Raw genomic sequence first — 27,969 nt, forward strand, 5'->3', positions numbered from 1 at the left:
GAATTATTATTATTATTAATCATCATCATCCCCGCATCCCGCTCCTGACGCCGCCGGGCCTCCCCAACGAGGCGCAAGAGGCGCGCAATGGGTGGCGACGCCGGGGCGGAGCGCAAAGCGTAGCGGCAGCTACTGCTGCGGCAGCCGGCCTCGCTTTGCGGCAAGGGCGGGCTTGTGGGCGGGCAGGCCTGATGCAATCTCCCTGCCGGGAAGCGCAATCCCCTTCTTGAAAAGGAAAGGGAAAGAGGCGGCCGCCACCTGTCTGGTTCGAGGGGCGCGCGGCGCTTTACGCAGGAGCAGCGATGTCTTTGGAGATCCTCAAGCAGACGGGCGCGCTGGCCCTGGGTGAGTTTGTGGGGTGAGTGTGTGTGTGTGTGTGTTTTGGGCAAAGAGAGACCGGCAGGGAAGCCTTCAGAAAAAAAGGCCCTGGGATCTGGCAAGGGCAGGCGGAGATCCTGTCTCGATCATAAGCAATAATAATAGAAATTATTCACGTTGGGTGAGATGGCGCAGCTGCAAAAAGGGCCCAGGAACAAAAGACGCGCGTCCTCCTCCTCCTTTTGCCATTGTAGCAACTGCAGCCCTGGCCTCCGATGAATGAGGGGCCCGCCATCTCCACGCGTCGGAACCAGACTTCAAGGCCCCGAGGCTTTTGGCTGCGCGCTCCGTGCGCCCTAGACCTTTCCTTCCCCATCAGCAGCTGTTTAAAAAAAGATCAGCTAGCGGCTGGTGTTAAATGATTTAAATGGCCACTTATAGACCCGCCCTTCTTCCCCTGCTTTCCTTGGGAAGAGGCGCTGCACGCGATTGTATAGGTTTGCTGGTGCCTCGGGGCAGGGGACCTTTTCTTGCAGTCACCCATTTCCCCTGCCTGCGCTATAGCCACGTCCACTTCTACCCCATGCAACGCAGGCAATCGGTACAAGGGAGGATGGGCTTATCCTGCCGCTCTTCTGTCTTCTTCCAGCCAGCCTCTTGTCGGGAAAAGCGGCTTGTAGCAATGAGTTAAAGAAATGCAGCTTACCAGAGTCATCCCGGGGGGTTGGAAAGTCGGGGTTCAACTTGCCAGACATGTTCTGGCGCTTGGAAGCGGGTCTCCTCGTTCCTTTTTTATTACTCATGTTGGGTGAGGTGTGCCAAGCTAAGTCCAGGCACAAGGAGAAGCTGTATTAGCAGGTGTCGGGTGGGAAGGTATTAAATATCAGATATTTAAGAGGAAGGACCCTCACCATCCCAAAAAAAGAGCCTAATAAGGACTACTCGGTGTGCGAATGGGTTGTTACTGGGGTGAATGGTGGACAACTGGGAAGGAGGACAATTGTGCTGGGTGGGTTTCATTTAATTCAAATCGATTTAAATCACTAGTCAGTAAGACTTGATTTAAATCATTTTTTATTTTTATTTTTACAGAAAGACTCATTCTTGCTGGTATAATCTTAATATTTACAACCAGAGGAGGGTTTCATTTTTGGAATAATAAATGTTCAGAGTAGTTTTTACAGTTATATCAAAAATTACTGATTTAGTTATACAGTGGTACCTCGGGTTACATACGCTTCAGGTTACATACGCTTCAGGTTACAGACTCCGCTAACCCAGAAATAGTACCTTGGGTTAAGAACTTTGCTTCAGGATGAGAACAGCTATCGTGCTCCAGCGGCACAGCAGCAGCAGGAGGCCCCATTAGCTAAAGCAGTGCTTCAGGTTAAGAACAGTTTCAGGTTAAGAACGGACCTCCGGAACGAATTAAGTACTTAAGCCGAGGTACCACTGTACTATTAGAAATACATAGACAGGTAATTATGAAATTCTTGTGAGGTTTAGTAAGTTAACTGTTTATATTTGGACAACGTCTTCTGCTGTACTTTGTTGGAAGGAGAAAACTAATCATTTCCTTAATAACAATTTAAACAATTTTATTTAACTAAAGTAATAACATTATAGCACATGTATCCATGTTTGTTAACTGATGTGGTCAAACTTTTTAAAAAAACAAAACAAAAAAACTTAGACTGAGTTTTAGCACACATGAAAAACTTAAAACAAATCCTTATTTCCTGATGAATAGCTTTTGGACTATAATGTAGCTTAAACAGAAAACTATCTTTAGAAAGATTTTTCCTCCAAAAGCATTTTGTTTTAAAAATCCAATTTAAATAATAAAAATCCAATTTAAATAATAAAAATCATTATTTTTTTTTAAAAAAATCATTGATTTTTATCCACCCTGCCGTTGTGTAAGGCAGAGCTTCGCGCTGCCACATTTTGTGGTAGGCCCTCGCTTGTCATTTTCGCAGCGAAGTGACTGGCCTTTTAGCCGCTTTGGGGTGGCTGACTCCCATTTTCAACCACAAATCGACAGACCACTTGAAGGAAGCTTGTGAGACACAGAATTGGAAGCCCTGCCTTAGGTAATGAGAAGAAATATTATAGAATCAACTTTCCTCTCCTGCTCTGTAGGTTTGAGGCTGGTAGTGCACTTGGGGGGGGGGAATTAACTCTCCCCTCAATTGGCAGTGCTAAGGGAAGGTTTAGGGGGCGGTAGCAGCACCCCAAACCTGCACTGTGCTCTTGTTGAAACCCTAAAGCAGCAGCAGTTGATGTTGCTGAATTCCAACTCCTATCATCCCTGATTGACGAAAGTCCAGCAAATCTGGAGGACACTATATTGATAGCCGCTGCTCTAAATATATATTTTTTTAAAGAAAAATGAAACTAAGTGGTATAGATGCCTTTTTTGTTAGCGTGTCCTGGGCATTCTCCATATCAGTAGTACATGGCTTTTAGTTTAAAGCAGATAACATTAATATTAATTTATTTCTATCCCACTTCCCCCCCTAACAGGGACTCAAGGTGGCTTATAGATAAATAAAGGAATAATTGGAAAAAAGTAAAAAAAAATTGTCCAGTAGCACCTTAGAGACCAACTAAGTTTGTTCTGGCTATAAACTTTTGTGTGCATGCACACTTCTTCAGATAAATGTATGCATACGAACACTTATACCCAGAACATACTTAGTTGGTCTCTAAGGTGCTACTGGACAATTTTTTTATTTATTTCGACCGCATCAGACCAACAGGGCTACCTACCTGAATCTAGAAGATAAAATAGAAACAGCTAAAGACAGAGGTAGGGACGTGGGTGGCACTGTGGGTTAAACCACAGAGCCTAGGGCTTGCCAATCAGAAGGTCGGCGGTTTGAATCCCCGCGACGGGGTGAGCTCCCGTTGTTCAGTCCCAGCTCCTGCCAAACTAGCAATTCGAAATCACATCAGAGTGCAAGTAGATAAGTAGGTACCACTCCGGCGGGAAGGTAAACGGTGTTTCCATGCGCTGCTCGCCAGAAGTGGCTTAGTCATGCTGGCCACATGATCCGGAAGCTGTATGCCGGCTCCCTCGGCCAGTAAAGCGAGATGAGCGCCACAACCCCAGAGTCGGTCACGACTGGCCCTAATGGTCAGGGGTTCCTTTACCTAGGTTACCTACCCCTGCCTTATTATATGCTTCCTCCACACCTACTAACGCCATTCTGTTGTGTATGGGTAGAGCTGTTTGGGCTACCTAAGAGTTGTTGCTCAGAGAACGAGTTCATTGGTAGCCATTCCAGAGAGGAGATTAGTACCTTCTTCTCTGCATGCTCTCCTAGCCGAGTCTGATCCATCGACAGTCTCCATCTTCAGATGTTGGACTGCCAGCTCCCTTGAGCACCATCCAGCCTGGCCGGTGGTCGGCTGTGAAGGGAGCTGAGAGTCTTGTGGCCTCCAGAGCAGAAACAGAGGTTCCCCACCAGTTTTTAGAGGTAATAATAATAATAATAATAATAATTTATTTATTATACCCCGCCCATCTGGCTGGGTTTCCCCAGCCACTCTGGGCGGCTTCCAACAGAATATTAAAATACAATAGACTATTAAACATTATTAAGTGCAAAGCAACCGTTTTGTGTAAATGGATCTCTGTGTGAATGAATGTGTGCTATGTGCAAGACTCCTAATTTCCATGCCTGCTTTTACAGGAGAGGTCTATGTCTCTGATCGAGAGGGAAGTGACGTTACTGGAGACGGGTCGCAGGAGAAGCCTTACAAAACTGCTCTGAAGGTACCTGACAAGCCCAGTTTAGGTTCTCCCATTTCCCCCCAGGAGTTCACATCCAAGGCCAGTCAGTGGGCTTATTCTGTGGTGGTTCCTGAGGTTACGGCAACTGCAAAGTGCTTGGTGCAACGGTCCTTGCAGCAGTTTGCACAATGTCTGTGATTGCCTGCTTTGTGCATCCTTAGCATCTGTCTGTACAATGGGGATCCAAAGAGCATTCAGGGCAGCGTTCAAAATTTGCCAGGCGCATTTTGGGAGTTGTAGTCTGACAGTGCGCTGGCTGCCCCCTGCTTTTAGAACTAGCTGTCTTAAAAAATAAAACAAAACTTATTCCATCCTTTTCTCTTTCTAAAGGCTTTGCTGTCTGCCGGAAAGGAGCCGTTTCCTACGATCTACGTGGACTCGCAAAAAAAAGACGAGGTTGAGTATTAATGGGTGTTTTTCTGCCGTTTCCACGGTGAAAGGATTTGGTTTCGATTGGCAGTAGATTCAGGACAGACAAAATATAGAGTCTGCACAACAACACATAAGAATTTGCAAGATGTAGTGATGGCACTTGCTTAGTTAGCTTTAAAGGGGGATTAAACAAATTGATGGAGGATTAATCAACGGTGACAAAAAGGTACCTGCGACAAAATGTTGCAGTGTGGAGTACTCTGTTCACTATACCAGTCAGCCAGCCACACCCTTTCCCTGAGACTCCATTATGTTATTTTCCTCCTCCTCCTGCTTTTGCTAATATATTGTGTTTCAGCAAAACTTTGGGGTTCTCTCAATCTTGCTGGATAACTCCTCTTGCCCCTGGATGGTGCAGTTTTGACAGTGTAAATAATAGCACTTATTTTCTGAACATTGGGGAAAGGGGATGATAGCTCTAAGGAACCTTTGAGTCATCTGGCTGGCCATTAGATGGACCCTGGGGGAGAGCCAGTGTGGTGTAGTGGTTAAGAGTGGTATATTCGTAATCTGGGGAACCGGGTTCGCGTCTCCGTTCCTCCACATGCAGCTGCTGGGTGACCTTGGGCTAGTCACACTTCTCTGAAGTCTCAGCCCCACTCACCTCACAGGGTGTTTGTTGTGGGGGAGGAAGGGAAAGGAGATTGTTAGCCGCTTTGAGACTCCTTCGGGTAGTGATAAGGCGGGATATCAGATCCAAACTCCTCCTCCTCCTAATCCTCCTCTTCTTCTTCTTCTTCTTCTTCTTCTTCTTCTTCTTCTTCTTCTTCTTATGTTTTTATCGGAAAGCGAAAGCATAACTCTCTTATTTATGCTTTCGCTTTCTCTTCTTTTCATCTGCCCTAGAGATGGGATACCATTTCCAAGACCCAGTTGAAGAATGTCAAAAAGCTGTGGCACAGGGAACAACAAAAAGCTGAAGCGAGAGAAAAGAAAGAGGTAAGGTTTGCAAATGTTGCTCCTTTTTCTTGTGGCATCTTCAAGACTCCCAGTGGAGGTTTAACAATCCCCCCAGGGAATTCTGGGAACTGTAGCTCAAATGGGGCCTTAATCATAGAATAGAATCATAGAGTTGGAAGAGACCACAAGGGCCATCGAGTCCAACCCCCTGCCAAGCAGGAAACACCATCAGAGCACTCCTGACATATGGTTGTCAAGCCTCTGCTTAAAGACCTCCAAAGAAGGAGACTCCACCACACTCCTTGGCAGCAAATTCCACTGTCAAACAGCTCTTACTGTCAGGAAGTTCTTCCTAATGTTTAGGTGGAATCTTCTTTCTTGTAGTTTGGATCCATTGCTCCGTGTCCGCTTCTCTGGAGCAGCAGAAAACAACCTTTCTCCCTCCTCTATGTGACATCCTTTTATATGGCTATCATATCACCCCTTAACCTCCTCTTCTCCAGGCTAAACATGCCCAGCTCCCTTAGCCGTTCCTCATAAGGCATCGTTTCCAGGCCTTTGACCATTATGGTTGCCCTCCTCTGGACACGTTCCAGTTTGTCAGTGTCCTTCTTGAACTGTGCTGCCCAGAACTGGACACAGTACTCCAGGTGAGGTCTGACCAGAGCAGAATACAGTGGCACTATTACTTCCCTTGATCTAGATGCTATACTCCTATTGATGCAGCCCCGAATTGCATTGGCTTTTTTAGCTGCCGCGTCACACTGTTGGCTCATGTCAAGTTTGTGGTCAACCAAGACTCCTAGATCCTTTTCACATGTACTGCTCTCAAGCCAGGTGTCACCCATCTTGTATTTGTGCCTCTCATTTTTTTTGCCCAAGTGCAGTACTTTACATTTCTCCCTGTTAAAATTCATCTTGTTTGTTTTGGCCCAGTTCTCTAATCTGTCAGGGTCGTTTTGAAGTGTGATCCTGTCCTCTGGGGTGTCAGCCACCCCTCCCAGTTTGGTGTCATCTGCAAATTTGATCAGGATGCCCTTGAGTCCATCATCCAAGTTGTTGATAAAGATGTTGAATAAGACCGGGCCCAAGACAGAACCCTGTGGCACCCCAATAGTCACTCTTCTAATGCTAACGTTCCCATTGGTTCTAGTGTTCCCAGATCACTCCCCACATGCTTGCGTTCAGAGTAGAGTCTCAACTAAACCACTCTTTAAAACAACCCGCAGGAAGAAGATCTCTTGCGCCGTGAAAAGAACTTGGAGGAAGCAAAGAAGATAATCATTAAGAATGACCCCAGTCTCCCAGAGCCCAAATGTGTGAGTAAAGCTTGAATGCTTTTGCAGACAACCTTAACCAGCTCTTTTTAGGCTGTGAGGGGAGAGCACTTGTAAATGACATACGCTAGGGGGTGTAGGCAATGTGGTTGCTTCCTTATATTGGTCTCCCAACTCATCCCATCATCCCTGGCCCATGGGATTGGGAGTCCAACAGTATATAAAAAAGAAAAAGGTAAAAGACACTTGGACAGTTAAATAATAATAATTATTATTTATTATTTATACCCCACCCATCTGGCTGGGCTTCCCCAACCACTCTGGGCGGCTTCCAACAAAATATTAAAATGCAGTAATGCATCAAACTCCCTGGAAAAGACCCTGATGCTGGGAAAGATGGAGGGCACAAGGAGAAGGGGACGACAGAGGACGAGATGCTTGGACAGTGTTCTCAAAGCTACCAGCATGAGTTTGACCAAACTGTGGGAGGCAGTGGAAGACAGGAGTGCCTGGCGTGCTCTGGTCCATGGGGTCATGAAGAGTCGGACACGACTAAACGACTAACAACAACAACAATGCATCAAACATTAAAAGCTTCCCTAAACAGGGCTTAAGTCCAGTCAAAGGCGACTGTGGGGTTGCGGCACTCATCTCGCTTTTACGCTGAGGGAGCCGGTGTTTGTCCATGGACAGCTTTCTGGATCATGTGGCCAGCATGACAAAACTGCTTCTGGTGCAACGGAACACCGTGACAGAAACAAAGAGTGCACGGAAATGCCGTTTATCTTCCTGCCTCAGCAGTATCTATTTATCTACTTGCACTGGTGTGCTATCGAACTGCTAGGTTGGCAGGAGCTGGGACAGAGCAGCGGGAGCTCACTCCATTGTGGGGATTTGAACCACCGACCATCTGATCAGCAAGCCTAAGAGGCTCAGTGGTTTAGACCACAGCGCCAGCCACGTCCCTTGCCCAACAATGTAGCCCAGGTTCCACACCCCTGATTTAAAGCGATAGTAGGAGGTTCCAAACATTGAATGGGAATCAGTATTGTGCATGTTTATAGTCTAGCACATTCAAAATAAACTTAGCTCTCTTTTTTCGGTGTTAGAAACCCAAGTATTTCTAAACATCTGGATCATTAGACAAATGCATGGCAGATAAGCGTATATAACAATGGCTGCTAGCCACAGTGCCTTTAAATACCAGATGCTGAGAATCATAGAATTGGAAGGGACCCCTAGGGATCATCTAGTTGAACCCCCTGCAATGCAGGAATCACATTTGGGGAGAGGACTGTTGCACTTGGGTCCATAATAATAAATTTTATTTATACCCCGCCCTCCCCAGCCAAGACTGGGCTCAGGGCGGCTAACACCAGCTATGTAAAGAATTGATTAAAATACAACTTAAAAACAAGATTAGAATACAACATTAAACTGCAGCCTCACTTCAGTAGAAACTCAAATCAAAAACGTTTTGGGGATGAAAACGTCAAATCTTCACCAAGGCCAACTATCCAGACTGGTCCTACGTGGGCCAGAAAAAAGCCAGGGAAGTCCCCAAATAGGAGTTCCATTACAGAAGGAGAAAGGAAAAAGGAAAGGGGGGAAGGGGATCAAGTTGATTCCAAGCCAAAGGCCAGGCGGAACAACTCTGTCTTACAGACCCTGCAGATGTCAAATTATGTAAGCCTCTGGATCCATGCCTTAACGCAGATTAAAATCTCTGCTTCGTCCCAATCATGCCCTGAAATGGTAGGGGGGGGACCCTTCCCTGATCATATGACTGGATGCTTAAAGGGCAACTATCTTCTTTGGCAATCATTCGTACCCGAGTAAGATTGTCTTCCATGAACACGGCTTTAACGAGTCCGTAAGTGACTGTGGAGACCAGTTCTGGATCCACACGTCCTTCCACAGTGGGGACATAGGTTTCTGGGCGGGAGTTGATCATGGTGAGGGTTTGCCAAGCGTGCCTTCCTCTTAGCGTGTTTCTTTCTTTTCTTCCTGAGTTCGAGCGTCTTCAAAGCCCCTGACACCTTTAGTAAAGGCTGTTCTCCAGTTGGAGTGCTTGCAGGCCAGTGTTTCCCAGTTGTCGGTGCTTATACTACATTTTTTTTAGATTTGCCTTGAGAGAGTTTTTAAACCTCTTTTGTTGACCACCAGCATTACGCTTTCCATTTTTAAGTTCGGAATAGAGTAGATGCTTTGGAGGACGATAAATCAGGTATCTGCACAACATGACCAGTCCAACAAAGTTGGATGTTGAAGAATCATTGCTTTGACACTGGCGATCTCTGCTTCTTCCAGTATGCTGGCATTAGTTCGCCTGACTTCCCAAGTGATGTGTAAAATTTTTATCAGCATGCTCCAACTTAGGCCCAAACTATCTTGAGAGACTGCCTCCTTCCCTACAAACCTTCTTGGTTGTTCAAATCACCAGAAGGGGCCCTCAGTCGTTCTGCTGCCATCAAGTTTGGGGGGTTGTGGCATTCTCTGTGGCAACCCCTGAGTTGTAGAATTTCTTCCCCACAGAGGTATTATACAGCTTTTGGTGAATGCTAAAAATGGAACGCAGGTGGCGCTGTGGGTTAAAGCCTCAGCGCCTAGGACTTGCCGATTGAAAGGTCGGCGGTTCGAATCCCTGCGGCGGGGTGCGCTCCCGCTGCTCGGTCCCAGCGCCTGCCAACCTAGCAGTTCGAAAGCACCTCCGGGTGCAAGTAGATAAATAGGGACCGCTTACCAGCGGGAAGGTAAACGGCGTTTCCGTGTGCGGCTCTGGCTCGCCAGATGCAGCTTTGTCACGCTGGCCACGTGACCCGGAAGTGTCTCTGGACAGCGCTGGCCCCTGGCCTCTTAAGTGAGATGGGCGCACAACCCCAGAGTCTGTCAAGACTGGCCCGTACGGGCAGGGGTACCTTTTCCTTTACCTTAAAAATGGAACTCTTCAGCACCTGAAACGTGTTCCTGTAATCTGCTTTAACTGTTGATAACAAATTTCAAATTGTTGTAACCCCACCCTGGAACCTGCTGGTGAAGTGGGGTTTAAGAAATTTGATGATGGTGCTTTAGGGCTTTTCTGTCCAATAAGCGTGCATGGGGTTGCAGCTGCCATGTGTTAGCTGTGGAAAGTGACCTTGAGTGCTTGTGTCCAGGCAGGCTGCCAAATTTGTGTCCAGGCAGGCTGCATGGAATTGGCTTCCCAGCTCACTGAATCGTTCCACCTCCTCTGGGAGGAGAATTGGATTGGAAAGAATATTTTTCCTTCCACCAAAAAGAGCAGACCAGGAAATCCATCTAGATTTTGACACATTTGAGGTTAGACTCAAACTACCGTATTTTTCGCTTCATAAGACGCACTTTTTTCCTCCTAAAAGATAAGGGCAAATGTCTGCGCATCTTATGGAGTGAATGCCTATGGATGGCGGGGGGGGGGGGGAATCCTGCTGCAGTCGCGAGCAGAGGATCCATGTTTCCCCCTCCTTCCCTCCTCCGTGGCTCGCTTTGAAGCAGCAAAGCGGGAGAGGAGCTGCTTACACGGCCGTAAGTGGCTCCTGTCCGGTTGGCTGCTATAAAGCAAGCGTGCTCTTTCCCCCCCTCCTCCCCACTTAGGTCACTGAAAAGCAGCAAAGCGAGAGAGGAGAGGAGCTGCTTACACAGCTGTAAGCCGCTCCTGTCAGGTTTGCTCTTTAAAGCACATGGATCCTCAGGATTTTTGCATTGGGTCACCCCAATTTCACCATCAGATCATATAGCATGTCCATGGCTACAGCCTGCACCCAAAAAATCACGCACCCACTGTTGCCTGGGGTGGCAATGGCGCAAAAACATGGTTACAAAGCACGGATCCACATGGATTCTCAGGATTTTTGCATTGGGCTACCCCAAACTCACCATCAAATCACATGCCCATGGCCACAGCATGAACCACAAAAATCATACATCCACTGTTTCGTTCAGAATACTTTTTTTCTTGTTTTCCTCCTGTAAAAATTAGGTGCATCTTATGGAGCGAAAAATATGGTATTTGCTCCTTGTCTTGTGACATAGATTGGTTGGTCCTGATACAACTGGCGAGACTTGGAGTTTTTCTAATGTGTCTTGCGTAGCTTTTCATGTGTAAGGTATTGTAAATGGTATCTGAGGGAAAAAAGCAACACACAAGTGGAATTTCTTTCGTATTCTTGATTCGGTGTTAGGCAAGCAATCTGTGTGTATATCTTGATAATATTTTCAAAGAAAAACAACTTACTCGGCTGCTTTCTGACAGGTGAAAATCCGTCACCTAGAGGCCCACAGAGGAGAGAGAGTCAAAGTCTTTGGCTGGGTCCACAGGCTGCGTAGACAAGGTGAGTGCTGTGTTAAAAGGAACCAGTTCTGTAAAGGGGGGAACAACAAACTGCCCCTCAAAAGGATTGAAGCCTAGAAAATTTGTGAGAGAACCAGCATTGTTGCAAAGCTTCAAGTTGAAGCTTCCTTAGGGAAAGCCAGTTTAATTTAGTAGACTGACGTAGTTCGTGGTACATATCTTATCAAAGCAGCCTATCTTTTGGTTAAGACTTGGGCTGCTGTTTCAGAGCACTTTCCCCTCAGAAAAGGACTCCGTTCTTACCTTGCATGCATTTAGGCTCTGCACAGAATGTGACGCTCCTTTTTTATTTCATGGGCTTTTCAGCTCCACTGTTGGCAAACTGAAACCAATAGTTCAGAGCTGCAGCTTTGCACCTCAGTTAGTTTAACTTCCTTGTGAGGGTGTAAAATCCCTGGTGAGCTCTGTAGTCCTTCATATCTGCGCATGTAGGCTTATTTTTATCATGAGTATTTTAAGTACTTTAATACAATACTTTAATGGGGTTGTTGTATTGCATCTTGAATTATGGATGTTTATATATTTGTGTTTTTGTATTATGCAAACTGCTTAGAAGCCTATTTTGGCATTAAGCGATTAATAATAATAATAATAATAATAATAATAATAATAATAATAATTTATTTATTACTTATACTCCCGCCCATCTGGCTGGGTTTCCCCAGACACTCTGGGCAGCTTTCAACAGAATATTAAAAACACAATAAAACATCAAACATTAAAAACTTCCCTAAACAGGGCTGCCTTCAGATGTCTTCTAAAAATCAGATAGTTGTATATTTCCTTGACATCTGGTGGGAGGGCGTTCCACAGGGTGGGCACCACTACCAAGAAGGCCCTCAGCCTAGTTCCCTGTAACCTCGCTTCTCGCAGTGAGGGAACCGCTAGAAGGCCCTTGGAGCTGGACCTCAGTGTCTGGGCAGAACGATGGGGGTGGAGACGCTCCTTCAGGTAAACTGGACCGAGGCCGTTTAGGGCTTTAAAGGTCAGCACCAACACTTTGAATTGTGCTCGGAAACGTACTGGGTGCCAGTGTAGGTCTTTCAGGACCAGTGTTATATGGTCCCGGTGGCCACTCCCAGTTACCAGTCTAGCTGCCGCATTCTGGTGATAACATAGTGATAATAGCAGGCTCCTTGACTTAACTTGTTTCTCAGATCACCCTGGAAGGCTTGGCTGGTTAGGACTCGGCTACATTAGTTAAAAATCAAAACAGCTTTTGAATGCATTTTAAACATGCAACACCAGATGGAGCTGGAGAGCAAAAAAATTAATTCTTTGCAATTTTCCATAACTTTTTTTCTTTTGTTATAACGATTTAATTTCTGACTTATTTATAGCGGGGTTTTCCCTGTGTGTGGATTCATCCTTAGTTTCTCTCTTGCTTTTCACACACTACATTTGATGAGTGTACGGTCTGTGTACACAGTAGGCGAGCTGCAAAAATTAACAAGTATAAACCCTTTTCCACACAAGCACTTGTACCTGTGTTCAGGATAATATGTGAAAAAGCCTGTTCTCTCTTTCTCTCCATGCTTCTTTCACATGCAGTTCCAAGCTCTTCTCCACAAAATAAAATCATGTGTATTTAAAGTGTCGTGGGACTTCTCTCTTCCCCACCCTCTCTGGAAATATTCATCTTTTCTGTTTTGTTTTTTAATAGTAGAAATAGTTTTGATGGTTTGGGATGGAAGAGGATGAAGGATGCCTTTCAACGAAAGGGAATTTAAATTCTAACACTGAATGCTTCTTTTTTGCTAGGCAAGAACTTGATGTTTATTGTATTAAGAGACGGCACTGGATTCCTTCAATGCGTCTTGTCAGACGAACTGGTAAGCTGCTTTGAAGTGTGTGTGTCTGTGTGCGCGTGCGCACACTCACACACACTCTCCCCACCCTTCTCTCTCCAACACACCCACACCCACACACCCTTGCTTTTACTCTTCTTCCACTCCCAAACCCCCAGGGCCACAAGTTAACAAAGAGAAAATACAGAGAAAGCGAGGCTGAGGAGGAGGTCTGGATGTGCAGCATCTTTGAGTCCCTTTGATAGGTCAAGGATGATGGGAGTTGTGGTCCAGCAATGCGGTGCAGCCAACATTTAATAATGTTCGGGTGTGGAAAGTTTAGAAGAGGACCCATTACGATCCAGTCCGTCCCAGTTCTGGAGTGCTCTGTCCTCAGAATCTGGCGGCCCACCAGAAGTTGAGTGGGCCGAGACTGCAGCGATAATCCAACACAGTGCATTACAATTGCTAAAACAGGCAGGAAAAAAATAATTAAGTGGTCCATCAAGATCTCTTAAGACCCTCAGAAATCTTCAAGCAGTCTGGTGAGAAGAAAGTTTGGGAACCACTAAAAGAGTATAGAAGTGAGCGATGGGACCTGACGACATTCTGTTGTTCTCAAACGGAATTCTATGGCTCAAGCATGGCTGCCCCAAGTTCTTACATGGGTGCAGCCATGTTTTTCTTCTTCTATACGGTTCCTTCGGAGAGCAATGGAACATTGTCAAGCTCTCTTTCTCCCTGGAGGAACTTTCTCTGTTCAAGGTGAAAATGGCAGTAGGAATCTCAGTGTGCTAGCTCCTCCATGATATCTGGGGTTTTGCAGAACAATTAAAAGGGGTGAGGGGGAGAGGCAGCGTTGAAACCTGCCTGGACTCGGGAACTGATCTGCGTCATGAATCTGCCCCGATCAAATCAGACGAGTCGTCTTTGGAATTCACAACCTATGGATTCCTCCTCCATCCCTAAGTGAGAGACAACTCTTGGCTCTCATGATGAAGCATTCTAAGTGTTTCCTTGGGAGTGGTGTGCTCCCATCTGCTCTTTATAAAAACAAAAGCAGGTAAAAGCCTAGCCCACACAGCCTGAAATTCCTCCTCTTTTTCTCTCCCTTCTAGTGCCAGTGTTACAATGGAGTTGTCCTCTCAACCGAGAGCACTATTGCTATCTATGGAACTCTCAACCTTCTTCCAGAAGGCAAACAGGTGAGTAAGGGAGTCTGCTTGCTCTCTCCTTGCTCCTGCCAAGGGAAGGGCTCTAGCTGGAAGGTAGAGAGTTTGTTTTGCATTCCAAAGGTCTTCCATTTGACATTACCTGGTGGGGCTGGGGAAGCCCCTTATCTGAACACCTAGAGAGTCACTGCCACTCAAAATGGCCTCCCTGTTCTGCAGGTAGTAGGGAATGTTTTTTTTTTGTTTTAGTTTAGGGAAGCTTTTAATGTTTAATAGACTATTGTATTTTAATATTTTGTTGGAAGCCACCCAGAGTGGCTGGGGAAACCCAGCCAGATGGGCGGGGTATAAATAATAAGTTGTTGTTGTTGTTATAATAGTCATCCTCTTCCAAGCATGGTATTGCTCCAGGAGATGATCGGACAGGCTTTGGAAACCAATAGAGATTTGCAGATGGCATGGCTGGCCTTGGTTAAGTTTCAGAAGTTGATTGTGTGAACCGATTTGCTGTTGGTGTTTTTTTCTTGTGAGAAACATGGTGATTGGCAACTGCCATTGTTGTCTCACAGCTGGAGCATTTCTGGATAAGGTCTCAAAATGTCTGTAAAGCCACGTGCGATTTTGAGGCTGTGTTCAATGTTTTGAGAGCGAGAAGAGTGCTCAAGACTTGCAGTTTCTGCCGCTAGCAGCTGGAAGTCATTTAGTCCCGTAGACCACGGACTGCATAATTCTGTTGACTATATAGCTCTGATGTGGAGATGGGAATGCAAATAAATGGGTTATCTTGGTTTCAAAGTCAGAAATACAGCATGTATGGCGGTTAAGTGCTGCTGTAGCCCTGTGTCAACATCACACGTGTTATTCACCTGCTAAATATATTCCTTGAAAGTCCCCCCCCCCCCCCGAACACCCCGCCAGCTCAAGAACAAAGGACTGCCAGGCTGGTTAAATGGGATATTATCAGTGAAGGAAAGAATTTTGATGGCGTTATCTCCCAAGTCTGGTTTTTCCATTGTGATACATAGATTTCAGTAATAATAATAATAATAATAATAATAATAATAATAATAATAATAATAATAATAATAATATAATTTATTATACCCCGCCCATCTGGCCAGGACTCCCCAGCCACTCTGGGCGGCTTCCAACAGAATATTTAAAACACAATAAAACATCAAACATTAAAAACTTCCCTAAACAGGGCTTCCTTCAGATGTCTACTAAAAGTCAGATAGTTGTTTATTTCCTTGACATCTGATGGGAGGGCATTCCACAGGGCGGGCGCCACTACTGAGAAGGCCCTCTGCCTGGTTCCCTGTAACCTCGCAGTGAGGGAACCACCAGAAGGCCCTTGGAGCCGGACCTCAGTGTCCAGGCTGAACGATGCAGGTGGAGACGCTCCTTATAAACTCACAGGAAATGAAATCTGTAATATTAACCAGCAGGGGGAGCTCGTGGAGTTATCTAGAGAAAGAATTTAATTTGCCTGAGAAATAACGCCTTGGCCTTTGGGATATGTTTAGTACCAGCCATGTTGTATTGTTAGCTCAGATATAAAGAATAAAACAATGCAAAATCATACTGTCAGGGGATGCCTCCCGCACCCAAGTTTTTGTTTTCTGAATCTCCGGCTCCATCTGCACTGTTGATTTAAAGTAGTACCATACCACTTTAACAGTTGTGTCTCTCCCCACAAAGGAAAGAATCCTGGGAGCTTTAGTTTTTGTTAAGAGTGCTTGGTACTCCCCTGTTCCCCTCCCAGAGCTACAATTCCCAGAATTCCTTGGGAAGAGGATTGGGAAGAGGACTGATTGATAAACCACGCTGGAAACTGTAGCTCTGTAAAGGGAGTAGGGAGACTACCTCCATCCTCTCCTGATCTTTGCACATTTAACTTAAAGACCTGCAGGAAGAGTCTTATAACTGCGTTCAACTGATTGGGAAACCTGATTGCAGGAAGGTTTCAGCCTAACACGGTTAGAAATCCCCCTTTGTGGTCTTTTGCGTGAAGTTCAGGAGAAGAGAAAGGGCTTGTGTGGACCTTGGAAGGGCTTGGAAGTGTGTCCCTGTCCCATTTTAATCTCTGCATGTGGATTTTGGACCACCTGATGTGCTGCTGTTTGCTGGTACAGAAAGCCTTGTTGGTATTGGGTTGCAGGTGATTTTAACAGAGCATAATTATTTGTGCTCCCATCTCTCTCTCCCTATGCGCACACCCAACCATAGGCTCCAGGAGGGCATGAGCTGTGTTGTGACTACTGGGAACTCATTGGCCTGGCTCCTGCTGGTGGGGCTGATAACCTTGTCAATGAAGAGTCAGATGTGGACGTGCAGCTGAACAACCGGCACATGATGATTCGAGGAGAGAACATGAGCAGGATCTTCAAAGTGCGCTCCGTGGTCGTCCAGTGCTTCAGGGATCACTTCTTCGACCGAGGGTATTACGAAGTAAGTAGATCTGCTGCTTTGCTGATCTTAAAGGAAGGATCTCCGGTCTCTGGGAGCCCCCTTCCCACTCCAAGAAGTACATCTGCAGCCTTTTATAAAGTTATTATTAGCTCTTTTTTCTCTTCTCTTTTCTTACTATTTTCTGTTTAGATTTACAGTCGTATCTTGGATCCCAAACGCCTTGGTTCTCGGACGTTTTGGTTCCCAAACACCGCAAACCCGGAAGTGATTGTTCCAGTTTGCGAACATCCTTTTGGAACCCGAACATCTGACAGGGCTTCCACGGCTTTTGATTGGCTGCAGGAGCTTCCTGCGGCCAATCAGAAGACGCGATTTGGTTTTCAAATGTTTTGAAAGTTGAACGGACTTCCAGAACGGATTCGTTCAACTTCCAAGGTACGACTGTAGTTTGCTTTTTAATTGTGATGTAAAAAGTTTTAATAAAACTTTTTTAAAAAAAGTTCTTCTTTATTAGATTTTTCTCTTGCTTTTGATACCGCAGACTCCTTCTGTCCTGTTCTTTCTGAACTGTACACAAAGAATCCAACATTTAGCTCTCGGGCTTAAGTTAGTTCTTCGTAAGTGGGCAGGAAATGGTGTTACTCTGTACATGCATAATCTCATTTCTGCTTCCCTTCTAGGTCACCCCTCCAACGCTGGTCCAAACTCAGGTTGAAGGAGGCTCCACTCTGTTCAAGATGGACTATTTTGGCGAAGAAGCCTTTTTGACACAATCCTCCCAGCTGTATCTGGAAACTTGCATCCCTGCCCTGGGAGACACTTTCTGCATTGCCCAGTCCTACCGAGCTGAGCAGTCTCGGACCCGCAGGCATCTGGCTGAGTAAGAGACCCTTTTTGTGGCAGAGCTGGGGAACCTTTAATAGCCCTTCAAATATTCCTGAATTTCAAACCCCATAATCCTCAGCCCAGTGAATGGCCAGGGATGGTGGGAATTGAACAGAAAGCCTGCAACTTGCGCACACACACATTTAACTTGTGCGCGTTCAGATTTGGCAAAACAAAACAAGAAAGAAAATTTAAAAGGGGTTGAGCGTTCAGGAAAAAAGACTTTGCCACCTCCCATTGACTATGTACAATTTTGGTTTTAGGCATGATAATCCGAAACTTAACCCCCATGTCTGTTGCGGGCTTGCTGTAGTTCAGCAGTGTCAGGAGGGCCAAAGATTCCTCGCACCTGATGTATGGGGCAGAGCAGTGCTGTAGCGTGAGTTGCCAGCGCCCAGGGCAAGGTCAGCACCGCCAACTGATAAGGCTAGAACAAAGGGGCAATCATTCGGCAACCTACCAAAGTGGGACGGGCTTGGTCGGGAGTGGTTATCTTTCTAAAGCTCATGCAGAGGGTGTCCTAGGAACCGGACATCTCCCAAATCTGCTCCTCAGTCCACCCACACGAACACTGGGAGATTTTCTGTGTGAGGGGGAAGGTATGCCATTTATTATTATTGCTGCTTTCTTCTTTTTTCTTTTAACAATAGTAGTAGTAGTAATAATAATAATAATAATAATAATAATAATAATAATAATAATAAATTTTTATTTATACCCAGCAGCTAACACCAGTAAAATTACAATTTAAAAAACCCCAATTTAAAATACAGGTTAAAATATAATTTAAAATGTAGCTTCATTTTAATAGTAGCCCATAGATAAGGGGAGGAAAACATAAGGGTCAGACTGAGTCCAAACCAAAGGCCAGGCGGAACAGCTCTGTCTTGCAGGCCCTGTGGAAAGATGTCAAGTCTCGCAGGGCCCTAGTCTCTTGTGACAGAGCGTTCCACCAAGTCAGGGCCAGTACTGAAAAGGCCCTGGCTCTGGCCCTAGTTGAGACCAGTCTAACCACCTTGCGACTTGGGACCTCCAAGGTGTTGTCATTTGTGGACCTTAAGGTCCTCCGCGGGGCATACCATGAGAGGCGGTTCCGTAGGTACGTGGGTCCTAGGCCGCATAGGGCTTTAAAGGTCAAAACCAGCACCCCTAATAATTTTGCGCAGAGTGGTTCTGTGCCATTTCAGAGCAATTAGGAAGTGGCCTGCAGGTTGTTAATAACAACTGACTGTTGAGCACTTTGTGTGTGTCAATTTAAAAAAAAAGAAAAAAAAGGATTTGACCGACTGAGGTCATGAGGTTGAGTTGCAGAGGCTTTTGGGCCTAGCCTTGTCGGCTTTTCATAGCTACGTAGAAGGGAGAAGTTCAGTTCAGGTGGCTCTTCCCACCTCTGCAGCAGCGCCACGAAGAGACAAGTACCTGCCTATCTTTTAGAATTGTGAGCCACACTGAGTCCTGTTTAGCGCAGTTCCCATGTTGTGATCTCAGTCTAATAAGCCACCGTTTGCAAGGCTGTGTTTAAAGAAAAGGTGCTCAGCTGGTGCTTTTGTTGTCGTTTAGCTGTGTCCGACTCTTTGTGACTCCATGGACCAGAGCACACCAGGCACTCCTGTCTTCCACTGCCTCCCGCAGTTTGGTCAAACTCCTGCTGGTAACTTCGAGAACACTGTCCAACCATCTTGTCCTCTGCCGTCCCCTTCTCCTCGTGCCCTCAATCTTTCCCAACATCAGGGTCTTTTCCAGGGAGTCTTCTCTTCTCATGAGGTGGCCAAAGTATTGGAGCCTCAGCTTCACGATCTGTCCTTCCAGTGAGCACTCAGGGCTGATTTCCTTCAGAATGGATGCGTTTGATCTTCTTGCAGTCCATGGAACTCTCAAGAGTCTCCTCCAGCACCGTAATTCAAAAGCATCAATTCTTTGGCGATCAGCCTTCTTTATGGTCCAGCTCTCACTTCCATACATCACTACTTGGAAAACCATAGCTTTAACTATACGGACCTTTGTTGGCAAGTTGAGGGGAGGCAGTTTGCAGGCAATAAGACTGCGAGTTCCCAACGTGTTTTATATTGAAGGCGTCAATGTTCTCCTGCAGATACACACACATTGAAGCAGAATGCCCTTTCATGACCTTTGAAGACCTGCTGAACCGTCTCGAGGACCTTGTCTGTGATGTAGTGGACAGAGTCCTGAAATCCCCAGCGGCTGACATGCTTTATGCCCTCAACCCAGTAAGTGGCAGCATGAAAAACAAAAGTTCTCTTTTTACTAAAGCGTCTTTGCTTCTAAATCTTCAGGGGCCCAAGGCAACCCAAAGTGACTTACAACCAGAGCTTTTTTCCTAAAAAAAAAAAATGTTTAGGGGCGGTACTCATTTTTACTTGAGAAAAGCACCATCAAATCGGGGTGGGAAATGAATACAGTAAATGGACAAAAGTACAAAGAACATGCATTACCTCATATTACATAGTTGACAGCTCACAGTAGCTTCCATATTGGCATGAGGTTGTTTGCACTGACATCTCGTATTGAAACACTGCCCCTCAATGAGGCCAAACTTTAATCAGTAAAACAGCACACATCCACATTCCACACTGCTTCACACATTAAACGCTCACTTCCATCTGAAGAGTAGCAACAGAACTGACAATTCACCGTGCTAGAGAAGAAACTTTTTTTTTTTAGTTTCTTCTCCCATTAGATTCACAAATCGTTTAGGGGTATGCGTACCCCTGTGTATCCCCCAGAAAAAAGCACTGCTTACAACCCAAAGAGACCTACTTTATACTGTAAGCTGATCAGAGCTCCCATCTTGTGAGGATGGTTGGGGTACAAAGATGATGAAATAAATGTGTATTGTTTTAATTATTATTATTAAGTTACTTGTATACTTTGGTCCGGGACGCGGGTGGCGCTGTGGGTTAAACCACAGAGCCTAGGACTTGCCGATCAGAAGTTCGGCGGTTCGAATCCCCGCGATGGGGTGAGCTCCCATTGCTCAGTCCCTGCTCCTGCCAACCTGGCAGTTCGAAAGCACGTCAAAGTGCAAGTAGATAAATAGGTACCGCTCTGGCGGGAAGGTAGGTGGCGTTTCTGTGTGCTGCTCTGGTTCGCCAGAAGCGGCTTAGTCATGCTGGCCACATGACCCGGAAGCTGTACACTGGCTCCCTTGGCCAATAAAGCGAGATGAGTGCCGCAACCCCAGAGTCGGCCACGACTGGACCTAACGGTCTGGGGTCCCTTTACCTTTATACTTTGGTCCACAAGCTACCATAACTTGCCTTTACAGATTGTTGCTTTTGGGATACTGTGGTCTTCCTCAGGCCTTTTCCTTCCTCTGTGTTTGCAGAACTTTGAGCCCCCGAAGCGCCCCTTCAAACGGATGAACTACACAGATGCCCTTGTATGGCTGAAGGAAAATAACGTGAAGAAGGAAGACGGCACATACTACGAATTTGGAGAGGTGAGCCTCTTGGTTTCCTGTTCAGCCTTCTTTTGTCCACTTGTGTTCCTTCAAAATCTATTGCATTGCTTGCTAAGTGTACTGTGTGGGGCTACCATGCAGAAGAAGGTTGTTTGCAGACATGGGCAGATTTCTGCATCCAAGCAGTTGACCAGGAAGGCCAGTTAAATGGAATACGTGACTCCCAAGTTAACAACAGCTACACTGGCTTCCAGTCCGTTTCCAGATGGAGTAGATAGCAAATACAGTTCTGTGTTTCCACTTCAAGTCTCCCGCCTCTTTTTAAGGGATTCCCCCTCAAATATTGTATTGTATTCCTGTAAACTATGTAGGTTCCCCTGCCCCCCCAAAACCTGCTGATGCCTCTCTCGTAGCTGTTTTAGCTCTATGAGGTATATTTGGAGAATGAGTTTGCTATTAGCCTATAGCAGCCTTGCACAACCTGGTGCCATGCAGATACTTTGGATTCGAACTCGCATCAGCCCCAGCCCCAATTTGCTTCTCGGCTGCCGGGCGATAAGTGGTTTGAAGAGGGAGTCCGGCGTGTATATCTAAGCACATATTGCAGATAGAGGAACCCCCAACTACAATTCCCATCATCCCAAGCCATGCTTGCTGTGGGTGATGGGGGTTGTAGTTCTGCAACACCTGGATGGCCAAAGGTTCCCCACACACCTGATTTATTGGTTGCCTAGTCAAAACGGCCTCGGTCCAGTATACCTGAAGGAGCGTCTCCACCCCCATCATTCTGCCCGGACGCTGAGGTCCAGCGCCGAGGGCCTTCTGGCGGTTCCCTCATTGCGAGAAGCGAAGCTACAGGGAACCAGGCAGAGGGCCTTCTCGGTAGTGGCGCCCACCCTGTGGAACGCCTTTCCAGCAGATGTCAAAGCGATAAACAACTACCTGACATTCAGAAGACATCTTAAGGCAGCCCTGTTCAGGGAAGTTTTTAACGTGTGATATTTTACTGTATTTTTGGTTTTTATGGAAGCCGCCCAGAGTGGCTGGGGAGGCCCAGCCAGATGGGTGGGGTATAAATAATAAATTATTATTATTATTATTATTAAACCAAGGGGCGTTCCAAATCGCAAGCTGAGTTTGCAATCTATATATAAATAAGTAGGGGCAAGTAACGTGAAATGCCAGGGCGGCTCGAGAAACAGTTCTCTTGAGCAGGGAAGTGGCTTAATAAGCGGAAGCATGGCAAGAGGTGTTCTTAGGCAGTAGATGAGCTAATAATAAGTCTTGTTCCCTGTCCGTAGGATATTCCAGAGGCCCCCGAGAGACAGATGACGGACGCCATTAATGAGCCAATCTTGCTGTGTCGATTTCCTGCTGAGATAAAGTCTTTCTACATGCAGCGCTGCCCTGAGGATCCTCGCCTTACTGAATCTGTCAGTTTGCATTCCCCGCACATATCCCATGCAGGGGCTAAGCCTGGGGAGGGAAGGAGCTGTTAAGACATCTTCTTAATGGGTGTTTTTGCCCTCTGTTAAAAGGCTGCGTAGATATATTTTAAGAGAGGCGTGAACGTAAGGGTTAGAGGGTTCTCGCAACCAATGTAATCATTACAGCAGAACACTCCTCTTGAAGCAAGCCTTGTTTTCCAGTTGTTTTAACTACATTAAGAGGCTGGTGTACAACGTCACTGAGCTATACTTTAAGGAAGGGTTTTCCAAACTTGGGTCTCTAGCTGGTTTTGGACTACAACTCCTGTCATCCCTAGCTAGCAGGTCAGGGATGATGGGAATTGTAGTCCCAAAGCAACTGTGGACCCAGATGTGGGAAACCCTGCTTTTTAAGGGTTACATCACACATGCATGAGCACCCCTTGATTTCTGGCACTTGCTGAATGAGGTCTGGTCAGAACAGTCTGCAGAATAGAAGTAGTAAGACTGCGTCACGTCAAATTGCAGGTAGGAGACTCACTATGTGTTTTGAGTGTTCCCTGCATGTAGTAATTTAGCACATCGGAGAGAGCTATGTTAAATTTCTTTCTGATGGGCTCGTTTTCTACATGCAGGGAATCTCTTTTGAACTATGGTCCAGCCTTTAGCACCACCTCCACCTGAAGTCTTGAAGTGATAAGAGCTTAGAATTCTGCCACTCAGTTCTGTGTAGAGTAGCTCTTACTCCATAGAAAAAAAAAACATTGTATGTTTCTAGCGACACATAGGCTCTAATCTGTGCTGGCTCCTGTATATACCGTATTTTTTGCACCATAACACTCACTTTTTTCCCCTCCTAGAAAGTAAGGGGAAATGTCTGTGCGTGTTATGGAGCGAATGCCTGCGGGTGGCGGGGGGGATCTGCTGCAGTCGTGAGCAGAGGATCCATGTTTCCCCTTCCTTCCCTCCTCCGTGGTTACAAAGCATGGATCCACATGGATCCTCAGGATTTTTGCATTGGGCTATTCCAAACTCACTGTCAGATCACATGTCTGTGGCCGCAGCATGAACCACAAAAATCATATATCCACTATTTTGTTTAGAATTTTTTTCCCCTTGTTTTCCTCCTCTAAAAACTACGTACGTGTTATGGTCTGGTTCGTGTTATAGAGCGAAAAATACGGTAATCCTGTGACAATCTCTGCTGGGCTTTGTGGTGCTGAGTGCCTTCCATAAGCTTTAGATGATAGTCCAGCTGTGTTCCTATCTGGACTGGGATAGCCTATCAGTTATGCTCTGGTAACCTCTAAGATAGATAACTGCATCACATTATATGTGGGGCTGCCCCTGAAGACTGTTCAGAAACTTCAGCTGGTGCACAATTCCATGGTCAGGTCGCTCACTGGGGCAAGATGGTTTGAGCATTTAACACAAATCCTGGTCTGACTGCACTGGCTGCCAATTAGTTTCTAGGCCCAAATTCAAAGTGCTGGTTTTGACCTATAAAGCCATCAATGGCTCAGGACTGCAATACCTCAACGACCACCTCTCCCCATATGAACTGACCTGGACCCTGAGATCATCATCTAAGGCCCTTCTTCATGTGCCTCCTCCATGAGAAGTCTGGGGGGGGGGGGGCAACACAAGAAGAAGAATGGTTTTGCTTGGCAGGGAGAGGAGCTGTACTTTCAGTCGTAGGAAGTCTCCAACCCACCTGGGAGCCACAGAAACTGGGTTTGAGGAAATGCCTGGTGGGCCACAAATGGTCCAGCAGCTAATTAACTTGAACCCCTCCCTCTCTTTCCTTTCTCCTTCTGTGATGGAACTCCTATTTGGGGACTTCCCTGGCTTTTTTTTCTGGCCCACATAGGACCAGTCTGGATAGTTGGCCTTGGTGGAAGATTTGACGTTTTCATCCCCAAAAAGTTGTTGATTTGAGTTTCTGCTGAAATGAGGCTGCATTTTAATGTTTAAATGAGGCTGCATTTTAATCCATTGTGTTATACCTGGTGCTAGCCTCCCTGAGCCTGGTCTTGGCTGGGGAGGGCGGGGCATAAATAAAATTTATTATTATTATTAATTATCTGGCTCTTGCTTAAACTGTTCAACATGCTTCGTCCTGCCTCTTTTTAGGTTGATGTGTTGATGCCTAACGTCGGCGAGATCGTTGGAGGCTCAATGCGTATTTGGGACAGCGATGAGCTGCTGGAAGGCTACAAGAGAGAAGGGATTGACCCCACGCCTTATTATTGGTACACCGACCAGGTGCGTGTTGATGGTCTTGTTCCTTTGGCCAACTGTTGCAGCACAGCCACCATGCTCAAACGCAACACGTAGAGTCGTAGACCAAGGCAACAACAAACGTTTGGCAGGCCAGTTAGTCTTTAAAGGGCTTAAAAGTTGTTGTTTCTTCACATTTCCCACCTGGCTTTATGTTTTCTGTGTACAACCAAGCCAGAGGCAGTGATGAGTCTAGGATGTTGGAGCAGATTTGATGAGGATAAATCTATCCCCTGATCTTTTGCGCTGGGAGTTTTCCCTGGAAAGGGTGCCTTGCCTATTTTGGACCCCACATACGGCCATGCCTCTTCATTCGAAACCATGTCAACGCATTCACAAACCCATAGCATGCTGGGTAAGGAGGATGGAGGACTGGGAGGGGAACTACTGCTCCTCCCTCCTGGCAGATGCTGCCCCCTCTTGCGAACGGCTACTTCTGCTTCTTCAGATTCTTCTGAATTGCAACTTGGAGGGCTCATCTGGCAGGAGGAATTTGAAACTCTCTCGCTTAGGGGCTGCCTCCTTTTTCTCCAGCTGCTGGGTGACCCAAATGGTCATGCTTGACACATTGTATGTTGCAGATGGCTGGTTTCTGTGGCAGGGGGGTGGCTCCCCTACTCCTCCACCCCACTCGCCGAAGGAGCAATTCGTTCCGATTCGTGCAATTTCCCATTGCCATTCCTGACACCGAGTTCTGCTGTGTGGCCTCAACTGTAGCGTTCAAAACCTTGGGGAGCTGTTGTCTTTCCTTAACCTGTTTGTTTCATAATTTGCTGAACTGACGCTGGTTTTCAAAACCCCGTGTGTCTATGGAGCGTGGGCCGATCGGGCTGATCTTAACCCCAGCCGGTGACCCAAGGCAGCAGCACGTCAGGGCTGACAGAGGGGTCTTAGGTGGAGTGCAGGGGATGGGTTTTGTTTGCGATTGCCAGTGCCAGGCAAAAGCTTGAGGTGCTGGTACTCTCCTAACTGCTCACTTTGGTGCCACCGCACCACTTCTGAGGATGGACGGGGGATATAAATCCAAATACCCGACCATAAGACGCACCTAGTTTTTAGAGGAGGAAAACAAAAAAATATTCTGAACGAAACAGTGGGTGTATGATTTTTGTGGCCACAGACATGATATGTGATTTGATGGTGAGTTTGGGGTAGCCCAGTGCAAAAATCCTGAGAATCCATGTGGATCTGTGCTTTGTAACCACGTTTTTGCGCCATGAAACAGTGGGTGCTTGATTTTATTTTATTTTTGGTGCAGGCTGTAGCCATGGACATGCTATGTGATCTGATGGTGAATTTGGGGTGACCCAATGCAAACATCCTGAGGATCCATGTGCTTTTACCTCCCCCCTCCCAGGCAGCATCCTTTATCGCCAGAGTACCTTATCTCCCTCCGATCGCTTGCCGGCTTTGTTTCAACACCCCCTTCCCTCTTTCTTAAAAAAAAAAAAGCACAATCTGTTTTTTGCCCCTGGGCAATTCGGCTCCAGGGACCACGCATTCGCTCCGTAAGACGCACAGACATTTCCCCTTAGGAGGAAAAAGGTGTGTCTTACGGAGCAAAAAATACCGTAATTTTGGGTATGCCGGCACCAGGGCACTGCTCTTGGGATCAGGCTGCGAGATAGTTGGAGACAGGCGTGTTTGTGGGTGTTTTTTCCACCTGTCCGTCCATCAAGTGACTTGTTTCTTTCTCGTTTGGCTTTGCAGCGTAAATACGGCACGTGCCCTCACGGTGGCTATGGCCTGGGCTTGGAAAGATTTCTCACCTGGATCCTGAACAGGCACCATATCCGGGATGTGTGTCTGTACCCACGCTTTGTCCAGCGCTGCAAACCTTAACCAATGTTGCTCTTGTGGCAGAAGTCCAGCAGTCTTTAAGCAAAACCCTCCTCTCTCCGCAGAGCACATCTCAGCATCCTTATAAAGCCATCCTGATAGGAAATCCAAGAGATCAACTTCTTTTCCCTTTTCTACCTCTCAACTTTTTCCAAATGAGAATCTGGAAATCTGAATTGCAGTCCACTGATTTCAGAAAACCCTTCTCTCTCCCCCTTGCCCAGATTTTCTCCCCTCATCAACCCTATTGATATATTTTAACTTATTGATTGCTAGGATAAACAGGTAGTGTGCAGTACTTAAGAACTGCACTTCCGTAGCAGCGCAGAGCCCATAAATCGGGTCGTTTGGTAAAAAGGAGCCAGAAGCAGGGCTTTTGAAAAGGGAATATTTGAGTTTTCTCCCCAAAACAAAATTCATTAGTAAGTGCACAATGTAACATAATATATCTAATACAATAATCTGGGATAGTGTACTGCTACCCTGAGGGACAAACTAAGCCCCCCATCTATTTTGGCCGTGGTCAGTGGCATCCAGTTTAAATGTTTTCCCAATCCAACATCAGAGTTCGTAAGAAAATCATGCCATCTCCATTCTTCAGGTAAACAGCTGAAATGTAGAGATGATACTGTTCTCCCCAACAAAACACTCAGCTTGGCAGAGTGACTAGAATGATAAAAGCATTACAGTGTAAAGAACCACCCAACTGACAGGAGAACTAAACTCTAGATACCTTTTACCTCCTTCCTTAAAATTTTTCAGCCTGAATTCTTAGAAGTGGTGGCTGTGGGATAAGGCAGGCCCTTTAACTCGGCCTTGAAAAATTTCTTCATTAACAAAATGCTGCCCTAAAGTTACTACAGCTCTAAGCCGTAGTAACCTACTATTCCCTAATGGGTGAGATTAGGGTGGAGAATATGATGGTCTTTTTTTCTTTTAGCCTTTCATGTGAAAATCCTGTGTACCTCTTGTGTGGTAGGATATTCCCTGCTTTGGACAACATTGAAAAATCAACCCTAAGCAATTGTACCCATAAGGATCCCTTCCTGCCACTGTATTTTCATTATATCTGCATTTTGAACATGGCACTAATTGGTGACTTCACTTGCCCAAGTAAGGGTGGCTGCTGTCCAGACTCCCAGTTCCATCAAAACGTTTTCAGCAAATGTTCTCTTGGCAGAAGCCTCCTGTGTTTCACACTCGGTTAAGTTGCTTTTCAACATGCCTTGTGTTACGTAGTTCAGAAAGATGGTCTGATACAGCTTGCATTCCAAGAACCCCAGGAACTGAAGTTTTGACAAGGTCCTTTGATCCTTCTCGGTTTCTTGCTTATCCTACCCACTGAATGTCTTGGGTTTCTTAGGAAAGAGGGGCCAACTGAAAATTAGAGGAGCTTTCAGGTGATGAAGCTGACTGACATTGTTCCTTCTCTTTCCAGCAAGTGTTATGAAAATGGTTTTTAGTTATCAAATTTAACTGGAGCAAAGTACGGGGTGTGTGTGTGTGTGCGCTCTGGGTCATTGCTGTAGGACCTTGCCTGGTCAGATTTCTCTTATTCTTCTGTTACATTTCTGTGATGATTGTGCATGCCTTGTTTTCAAAGCTGGTTGGATCTCGCAATCAATAAATTCATAGCACTGGAGGGGGGAAA

The 27,969-nt window shown here is 46.1% G+C and overlaps 1 protein-coding gene across 1 annotated transcript; it reads left to right on the plus strand.

The window, feature by feature from the left end:
* The first annotated feature begins 84 nt into the window (after positions 1–84).
* Positions 85–27,969, plus strand: NARS1 (asparaginyl-tRNA synthetase 1). Its single transcript, XM_083702802.1, has 15 exons — positions 85–345; positions 4,017–4,099; positions 4,448–4,513; positions 5,396–5,488; positions 6,679–6,768; positions 10,997–11,075; positions 12,857–12,927; positions 14,001–14,087; positions 16,284–16,505; positions 17,147–17,346; positions 19,444–19,579; positions 20,698–20,811; positions 22,074–22,205; positions 24,333–24,464; positions 26,190–27,969. The coding sequence occupies exons 1-15, from the start codon at positions 303–305 to the stop codon at positions 26,319–26,321; spliced, it is 1,680 nt and encodes a 559-aa protein (XP_083558928.1). The 5' UTR covers positions 85–302; the 3' UTR covers positions 26,322–27,969.

The sequence above is a fragment of the Podarcis gaigeae genome, assembly GCF_964106915.1.
Source record: "Podarcis gaigeae genome assembly, chromosome: 11".
Taxonomy (NCBI): domain Eukaryota; kingdom Metazoa; phylum Chordata; class Lepidosauria; order Squamata; family Lacertidae; genus Podarcis; species Podarcis gaigeae.